Raw genomic sequence first — 9,935 nt, 5'->3', positions numbered from 1 at the left:
GTTTCCATCAATACAAACTTTGATCTCTGTCTCATAATGTAAATACTGTGTACAAGTACTTTAGCCTTCTAAAGGAAAATTTAGGCCATTCATGTTGTGATGTTTTTCTGAGTTTCATATAAAATTTACTGAACTATTGTTGTACAAAATGCTTTTAACTTAAAATTAACCTTGCTTCTTTTCTTTGGTACACTCATTAGGTTAAGAGACTCAACCTCTTTGAGTGCTGCACACATTTAAAGTAAACAACTATACGTAACTTGGCAGTCTTCATATGCTCTATAAAATACACTGTCTCAGCTAGAAGGTTGCTGATTTTTAAGCTGGGAGTTTAGTTTCAGTATGTTGTATAGCAACAGCAGGACACTATACAGTATTGTAGAAAAAGTCCCAATAATCAGACAATGTCCTATTAGCAAGCACTTGAAGACAGTGGGAACCCCAACGGAACCAGACTTTTGCGGACAAATACCCCCACGCCCCCACCCCCAGTTAGTGCGGACAAACAAATACAACTGGCCAAAGACACAAGAAAATACTATATACACATATTTATAGCCACTTATTTGCCCGCAGAATCATTCCAAATCTCAGCCAGAAGTATTATAAGAGAAGGACTTTAGTAAACACTCACGTAGGCAGAGGTCAAACTTAACCCGGCTTAAAATACAGTGGAAAGCTGTCTCCATCAAAACTGAGACCTTTCCAGTTTAGACACATGCAGAGGAGTGTGTCAGTGTGCGTGTGTGCGTGCGTGTGTGTGTGTGTGTGTGTGTGTGTTTGTTGAAATTCAGAATCAGCTGACTGCCTCATCCTCAAGGGCTCAGCAGGTCACTCTTGGCTTTACTTCAGCTCCTTTTTTGGCTTTTGGCGCTCGTCCTTGTTGTGATTCATTTTGTCCAGCCTTCATGGGCCAGCAGCTTGTCTGCCTCAGAGGACAAGCCCCCCCCCCCCAAAAAAACAACCACAAGCCAAACAAAGTGATGCAATACTTTTTGCAGGGAACATCATCTGGGAGGATGAGTTGCAGACACAGGGTTTCAATAGTGGAGAGATACTCAGACTCTCCAGTAAAGTAAAAGTACCAATAAAATTTAGTCAATATGCAGCAATCTCTAAAAAGCTTTCTACCTTTGGAGTTGCTGGAGATACAGCCAATTTACTTTGTATATGGAGTTTAATCCAATCGTTTGCAGCCTATAGAAGTCAGGCCTCCTGCAAAGGGTCATAAGATAAGTCTGGGGGGTCATGAGACCATTGTTTGTGAATAAAAGAAGCAAAACAAAGCTGTGGCCTCCTCAGTGGAGCTGTAAACAGGTAATCAGCATCTGTGATAAGGAGCAAAAACAAGTGTTTATGTCCTGTCATGGTTTTTTCGTGGGGGCTGGAAACCCCTGACAAACATTTTAATTGAGCTACATAAAGTACCAGTGCTAAAAACATAGGTAAAACTGTAATATATATGCAATGCAGTACAGTACAAAAGGTTCCCCATTGTTATAGTATTATGTATCGTAGCACAGAATGGAAATACTCAGGTCACATAGTTAATGGAACACTTACACAAGAAATATGTCAAATACAATAGAAGAAAATGTGGCAAAAACTACCATACTGTGCATGAGGTTGAAACAAAATGTTGAATTTCAATACTCTTGACAATACATATCTAACCTATTCAGCGTACAATAAAATGTAATAAATATTCTCCTAAAAATTATTAAACTACCTACCATGAATTCTTCTTTATCATTCATTCTTCATATTTCTTTAAAATAATTTTTAAAATATTCTGTACAAATAAAGAGATACTTTTCTTCTTATTATAATAATTTAATATTCTATTTGTGGATTTTCTGTTGTTATTATTATATTTTCAATCAATAACAGATTTATTTATGTTTTTACTACTTATTATATTTAATTAAATTCTATTAAGTGGTCATATAATAATTAGTTGCTTCAAATTTTATTTTATTTTATGTAGACCAGGGGTCCCCAATCTCAGTCCACGAGGGCCGGTGTCCCTGCAGGTTTTAGATGTGTCCTTGATCCATCACAGCTGATTTAAATTGATAAATTACCTTCTCAACATGTCTTGAAGTTCTCCAGAGGCCTGGTAAAGAGCTAATCGTGTGATTCAGGTGTGTTGACCCAGGGTGAGATCTAAAACCTGCAGGGACACCGGCCCTCGTGGACTGAGATTGGGGACCCCTGATGTAGACGTTCTGCGGAGCTCCTTGCACAAAAGCCGTAAATGTAAACCCCGTGGCCGCCAGTTTCAAATGAAAGGAAAAACAGGATTGGTTAATATTTCAAATTGCAGACTAAACCTACCGCAGGATTGGTCAATTTCCTTCGATCTCTCGCGCACAAAAAAAAGAAAGAAAAAGGCGGGACCGAGTCGAGCCCATCAATGGGCGGCCTCAGTTATTCGTCCGTAGTAAAAATGACGTTTTGTCTTCGTTGACGAGGGACGGACCAATTACGTAGCTATTCCTGGAAGAGGCGTGGACTTCTGACATTCTTTAGTAGCCGGTCCTTCCTTACCGGCATTCAGTATTGTCCCGGACAGGGAAGACGCAACGTTGTGATATTTATTTATTTATTGAAGTTTTAATTTATCCGCAGCCGAAGATGCTCGGCCTGTGCCTTTACGTCCCCGTGTCTAACTCGGACCCGATTGAAGTGGAATATTTCGAGTCTAACGGACTTCCATCTGAGTTGAAGTCTCTTTTTAACAAACTCAGCGTGTTCCTGCCGTCCCAAGAGTTTTCAGCCTACCAACGATGGCGAAAGGTAGGAAATAAATAAGTTAACACAGTCAGAATAACCTAGTTCTTAACATTGATTAGTCTGAGCGCCACAAATCCTTTCACTCCGGCGACCGGAAAGATTAGCTCGCAGTAGTAAAAGCCTTACGACTAGGCCGCAAAAAAGACCGGTTTCGAGAAAATTCACGAGAAGATCCCGGGCATTTTTGCTGCAACTTTAACGTAACATCTGTATTTAACCTAAATGACGTTGAAAAGTAATCAATATTTGTTGATTTAAGCCTGTTACTGCAAACTTTAAAACTTAACCGAGCCGGTTTGGGCTGAAAAAGACTGCCATTCAGCTTACGTGGGGAGAATCCACCCTAAAAAGGAATTCCGGCCATGCGCTTACACTGAAAGAGGGCAGCTGGAAGCCGGTATCATTCGCTATATGTAACTGAGAAAAAGTAAATCGTGTGCATAAGTACAAAAGTTGTTTAATTAGCTGTTCCCGTTTCTAGGTCAGCTACAGCATGCGTTTCTCCCTGATGTCCTTGAGGTCTTTTACTACTTGTGCAATTCTGAAACTGAGGGTTTTTGGGGCAGGCAGATCCCACATAGCTATGACTCGTGATGCATCTGTAATCCTAGGAATGCTGACCCACCACTGACTTTTCGTGTTTTAAATACATCTGTCAACACAAATTAAATTATTGGGAAGAAAAGGTTTAGAAACCACTCTGAAAAAAATTCTGTGTCATTATATCAAGTTTTAAAAAGGTGCCCAGTGTCTTATCCAGTACATTACATTTTATCTATGGGCCTCTTTGGGGGGTTAAGAGGCTGGGGCTCATTAGGATTTGCTCATAATTGTGTTTTAAACGTGTTTTAATCAAGGTTATGCAAAGACTTAAAGTCTGCAGCAGTTTGTCTTTGGCATCTCAAGCTTCATGAACTGGTACAAAATGGCCCTTTTAGCTGTGTTTTAAGTCACTCTGATGTACTCCTGCAGGGAGTAGGGTGCAAACTGCAAATATCTGCAGATGGGGTATCAGGTTCAGTCATATGCCTACAGGGGGTCTGGGCAGCAGGTCAGGCGGTATCAGTCAATGATAGCAGTATATCCCGGTCTTATTTTAGCCCTGCAGGTTTCAACCTAGACATGGATTAAGCGGTTGGCTGGGTCAGCCTGCAGTTGAGGGTGAAGATGGACAAGGGTGTTACTACCTAATACCCTAATAGGTCCAGGAGAAATGGACGTCATTCAAGAAAGCCAAGAGGCTTGTGGCCTGGCAAATGGGTCATAGGTACCCTTTGGGGTAATAAAAATCAAGCTGAGGGGACACCTTTAATGCGCCAGTGGGTCTCCAGGGCTGATTTATGGTCACTTGGCCAATCATTTGGGAGACATCAGTTACAGGGTACATTTCAAAACTTGTTTCATAAGCCATTGTTAAACTATCAGGGGAGATGACTACTGCATACCATTGCTAAATGTCACCTTCTACTCCTCCATGAAGCTGACTCACTGGATTGGTATCAGTAAATTAGACGTCTTGTCTGACTCTGGTTTTATTTCTTCTTCACAGAAAACATTAAAAAGGGAAGAAAACAACTCGGACGGACAGCTGGACTTTGAAGAGTTTGTTCACTATCTACAAGACTACGAGAAAGACCTGAAGCTTGTGGTGAAGAGTCTCGACAGGAAGAATGCAGGTATGTGGCAGGAGATAGGGTCATGCTTTTTGTTTCACACAAAACTCCTCGAGTGGTTTCGAATTTCACTTTGTGTCATTTCCGCAGCTTTAAGTGTGAAGGACGCATTTTCTCACAGTGTGTCTTTGCTTCCTTTTAAAGGCCGCGTTGACCCTAAAGAGTTCATGCAGTCTCTCCGTGACCTTGGTGTGCATATTTCTCTGCAACATGCAGAGAAAGTCCTTAAGAGGTAAAAAAAAAAAAGTATATATTTTTTTAATCTTTGGGATTTTAGATTTATTTATTTATTTTTAAGGGAACAATGTCTCATCATTTTAAACATTTATTTATTTTAAAGCATGGATAAGAACGGCATGATAACAATCAGCAGTAAAGACTGGAGCAAGTATGCCATGGTGGAGAAGACGGAGAACATTCCTGAGATCATCCTTTACTGGAAACACTCCACGGTGAGTACTTTACACTGAAACCAAAAGTTTTGCCCAAAAAAGGGAACAAATCTGCTGCTTTGACCTTCAGAGCCTAAAACTAGAGACAAATCATTAATGTGCCAAAATTAACTTTATGAAAGAGAAGTAGAAAATTCTGCTCTTGCATAACTTTTCACATGTCCTACTTTTAGCTATTCTTGGTTGATAACTTTATCATCATATGCGATAACAATAACATAGCAAAGGCAAAAGTTCTTACACCTTCCTGTTGTGTGGGTCAATTAAAGAGCAAATTCCCAGAAAGGCCATGAGCACAAGCCATGCGTCAGCAATTAAGCTCTTAGGCCATGAAAGGAATTGGGCTCTTTCCTGCAGGATTATGTTCGAAGGATTTGTCTCGGTGCTGTTATGTAAAGGAGAGCAGCAGTGGTCAGAGCAGGTGCAGACTGGAGATGTAATATAGCACAGCTCCCGGAGGAGGACATTCTGATCTCAGGGAGCTGAACAAGTTATTTTAGAGCTAATGAGACCAGCAGACTCGCCTGGCGGCACAAGCCGGCCTCAAGCTGAGCAGAGATGTAAAGTGCTGGATCATTTCAGACTGCAGAAAGTCAGGTCAGATGTCAACCTGCACAGTTACTTCTGTTGTGGATTTAAGTTTTTATCTCCATAAGAGTCCCAGAGAGAGAATAAGAAGGCAAAATGCTTGAGGTTTGTTTTGTTTTTTCTTTTAAAGGGGGGAAAGCTAGAGGTTTTAAACGGATCCCTGACCTATAACCTCAACATGTCTTCCTTTGAAAACAATCCCCGTGCTCTGACCTTTGCTGTGCTGGTGGGGGGATGCTTACATGTTTGACCTGCAGTCACACATGAGCTCACCATCATGTGGCCCACATGAGAGAAATGATCAGATGTTAACACAAAGGATTTTCACCACATGTTGGTTTAAGAATAGAAGCTCTAATCTACAGCTGAGGACAAATGAATGACACAAAATGGATCCTGTTCCAAAATGTTTAAGAGTGGTCCATGTGAAACTAACCTCCACTCTGTCCTGTCTTCATGTATGTTTCCATAACGAGAAGGGTATGAGGAGTCATTTCTGTTAGTTGCCAAAACAAAATGACTAAAACCTCTACCAGGGGTTTTTTGCTCTCTATAGCTGACCATTCCTGTCATCTTCTGATCAGATATTCGATGTTGGAGAGAATCTCATGGTCCCCGATGACTTCACCATTGAGGAGAAGCAGACTGGGATGTGGTGGAGACATCTGGTCGCAGGTGGAGGAGCAGGAGCGGTTTCGAGGACCTGCACTGCCCCCCTGGATCGACTCAAAGTCATGATGCAGGTAAGATCGACTTGGACCTCTTAAAACACTTTAAGCAGCTGTTGATCAAGTGCAGGCACATGATGGGCCTGTGAAGAGGAAGTTGTGGAAATTTCTCAGCTTGTGGGTCTTATGACTAAAGCTGTCAGGCATTTCAAGTGTCCGCTGATGCATGAAATAATGTTAAACGTTACTGAGATTTTAGCTCTGAGTATTTGTGGCCATTATGTTTTGAAATTGCTCAAGCGCCCGTTACCTAACGCTCATAAGCAAGTTAACGTTTAACAGTGTGTAACGGCAAGGGGCCAGAGTCCAGGCAATGACCAATGACTGCTCTCAAACCGCTATCACACCCTTGGCTTCGTAGTACTCGCTGTCATCCAAGCTCAAACTACCCATACTCGAAATGTGTGTCATCATCCCCATGGTGTGCGTCAGGAGACTTTGTCCTATTGATTAGATATTCTGTGCTTATTTTCCCAACAGTTATTTAAACGCTCACCCAGTTGGCTTAGATTTGGTTAAAAACATGATGACCCACATGGCACCATGCCCAAGTCATCCCATAATTAAAGAAGTTTATGTAGTAGTTTAATCAAATACAATATTCTTCCTCCCTCAGGTTTACGGATCCCGAACCAACAACATGTGCATCATGAGCGGACTCATGCAGATGATCAAAGAAGGTGGTACGAGGTCCTTGTGGCGAGGAAATGGCGTGAATATCCTCAAAATTGCCCCCGAGTCGGCCCTCAAGTTCATGGCTTACGAGCAGGTATGATGGGTTTATCGAGGGACGGGTTTAATGAACGAGGCACAGTGTTCTCGATGTCATTTGCTAATCTGTTCTTTCTCAACTTGCTTCTCCAGATTAAGCGTTTAATCGGCAGTGATAAGGAAGCTCTGAGCATCCTGGAGCGGTTTGTTGCAGGATCTTTGGCAGGAGTGATTGCCCAGAGCACAATCTACCCCATGGAGGTGATTATCTCTTTAATTAGATCCTTCCAATTGCGTTGTGATACCTCTGTCGCGACTGTACAGTCAAACAAAGCTGACGTTATCTCTACTGAATCTGTTCCAGGTGCTTAAAACCCGTCTCGCTCTGAGGAAGACCGGCCAGTATGCTGGTATCACTGACTGCGCCAAGCAGATCTTCAGAAGAGAAGGCCTCGGTGCATTTTACAAAGGATACATCCCCAACATGCTGGGCATCGTGCCCTATGCAGGCATTGACCTCGCGGTGTACGAGGTGAGCAGTCACAAGCATATGTTGTTCAGAAATCCCCAGAACTCCTACAAAATAAAATTCAAACTGAGACTGTAGATTGACGTTTTGTTTTCTCTCCATAGACGCTAAAAAACACCTACCTCCAGCAGTACGGCACCAACAGCACAGACCCCGGTGTGTTCGTCCTGCTGGCCTGCGGCACAGTGTCCAGTACCTGTGGTCAGCTCGCCAGTTACCCCCTGGCTCTGGTCCGAACCCGCATGCAAGCACAAGGTGAGGCCTCAATACTGAACTGTTACTCCATCAGTAGCAGATGGTTTTATACATTTAGTAACTTAAAAATAACTGGATAGTAACTGTATTTGAACACAAGTCTAAGCTTGTCCATTTTTAACCCTTTCAGCTGCGGTAGATGGCGGCCAACAGCAGGTGACCATGTCCGGCCTCTTCAGGCAGATCCTGCAGAACGAGGGGCCCACTGGGCTTTACAGAGGCCTGGCCCCCAACTTCCTTAAAGTCATCCCCGCCGTCAGCATCAGCTACGTTGTGTACGAGCACCTGAAGACACAGCTGGGAGTGACCTCAAGATAAGGCTCCCTAGTCCCCCACCCTCACCCTCCCAAGGCTCATGCTAGGAATCCCCCCGGGGGCTTTCAGGCCCCTCCAGAGGTTCGCAGAGCCATTTCATTCTGTGAATGTCAGCTGACGAAAGACTAGAAAGGACACGGCGAGGTGGAGGTTATGGACTCTGTGAGCTCAGGACGTCGTGACTGCTGCTATTACCTTTAAAGAGAAGCTGAACGGTGACTGTATGAGAAGCAAGGACCAAATATTTTTGCTGTTCTCTTGAGTGAATCTTGGTGGATAAAGCATTAAAATGCACAGAGTGAAATGATTATGTCCCAGACGGGAAGATTTTTGCACACAGTTTGAATTTCTCTCCACCCCTGAATGAATGACTGAGTGACTGACTGACCGGAGTATTTATTACCACCCGTCCTGTATTTATTGTTTTATTTAGAAAGGGAAGCAAGGAATAAATCTTGAGCCAAAATGTGCAACTACATAAATCAGCCTTAATGTTGATAACTACGTGTAGTTGTCTGAAATGGTGAAAACGGGGGGAAAAAAAACCTTTGCTGATGCAATCCGCTTCAGATCGTTGATGTGTTTAGTCGCCCTAATTCTTGTTTAATTGAATGTTATTTAATGTTCACCTCAGGTTAAAGGGCTGCTTTTTTTCTTTCTTCATTTTAAAGAAGAGCATGTGTATTTTGAAAGTGAAAAGACAGACGGCATAATGCACTTTAATTAATGCTAGTAAGCCTCTAAATGACGTTGTCAATGCCGATTTAGTGTTTTAATGGACCATTTTTGATGCAAATAAATGGAAATTATAAATCTGTGTCTCATTTCTCCTTTTTTACACTGAAATTCACACACTGAAGCGCAAAAAGGCTGAGGGGTACACTTCAGCTCCAAACAGCAAACTCCTCCAGACTGAGAAGTTTGGTAATCTTACATATTTGTGGTGTTTAGAGGGTTTTCCTTATGCAGATCGAGTGATCGTGCATGTGATGAAAACAGAAGTGGAACCTCAGCAGACAGGCTTCTTATTTTTAAACTGCACATGGTCTGGGTGGTGCATCTGTAATATCCAAAAGTGAATCTTTTCATTGCACCCAAAACAAGAATTGAGTAATTACCTGCTATATAAATGCACACAATGGCTATGATCAGTAGCAACATTTACAGAGTGAAGTGACCCTGAAGTGTCTGGCAGATGTGATAACTGCATGGCTCCAGACAACTAGTCCAAAAAATTACCTCCTACCTCCCTTTTCCCAATCACTTTTCCTTGAACTCATTTGTCAGTTTTTCTTGGGAAGGTTTGTGAAAGTATCTGGAATCACAAGCTTTCCTTTCACAAACAGTTCAGTGTATCCTCTGATAAAGTAGGTCATACAGGAAACACTGAAGCTCTTTTCTTTTTCTTTTTAGAGATTTTAACTAGCTCTGATTGTGGCTGCAGATTCTTCAGGGTCACTTCACACCTGGGAACCTTCCTGGAGGATTTGATGTTATGAGATTATTTCAGAAAGATTTTATTTTTTTAACTTCATGTTTTGGAGAAGAGCTTTGTAATTCCTTTCTTTTATTCCTTTTATTTTCAAAAGAGCAAAGAAATAAAACTCACAGAAACGATAGAATAGATCTTTGTCACTGTTACAAGAACAATGAAACAGAGTTTGGCATCTCTCCATTAGCAGCATGTAGATTTTTACATTAAAATTCCTTTAGAAAGAAAAAAAAGACTTAAAGTTTAAGAGGTGCCTACACAGGGAAAGCATGTAATAACATAAGTATCTATACAGATATGTACAAGTTATATACAAATGATATATGCCATATAAAGGAACAGGTGCAATGTGATCGGTGGTAGTGCACATTGAGTTAGAGGTAGGACTAGAGGCAG

The 9,935-nt window shown here is 41.9% G+C and overlaps 1 protein-coding gene across 1 annotated transcript; it reads left to right on the top strand.

The window, feature by feature from the left end:
• Positions 1–2,551: 2,551 nt before the first annotated feature.
• On the top strand, positions 2,552–8,860 carry slc25a25a (solute carrier family 25 member 25a). Its single transcript, XM_063489841.1, has 10 exons — positions 2,552–2,799; positions 4,346–4,472; positions 4,614–4,701; positions 4,810–4,921; positions 6,094–6,252; positions 6,854–7,006; positions 7,102–7,209; positions 7,313–7,480; positions 7,582–7,732; positions 7,863–8,860. The coding sequence occupies exons 1-10, from the start codon at positions 2,638–2,640 to the stop codon at positions 8,048–8,050; spliced, it is 1,416 nt and encodes a 471-aa protein (XP_063345911.1). The 5' UTR covers positions 2,552–2,637; the 3' UTR covers positions 8,051–8,860.
• The last annotated feature ends 1,075 nt before the right edge of the window (positions 8,861–9,935 follow it).

The sequence above is a fragment of the Pelmatolapia mariae genome, linkage group LG12, assembly GCF_036321145.2.
Source record: "Pelmatolapia mariae isolate MD_Pm_ZW linkage group LG12, Pm_UMD_F_2, whole genome shotgun sequence".
Taxonomy (NCBI): Eukaryota; Metazoa; Chordata; class Actinopteri; order Cichliformes; family Cichlidae; genus Pelmatolapia; species Pelmatolapia mariae.
This window is presented reverse-complemented; position numbering and strand designations above follow the sequence as displayed.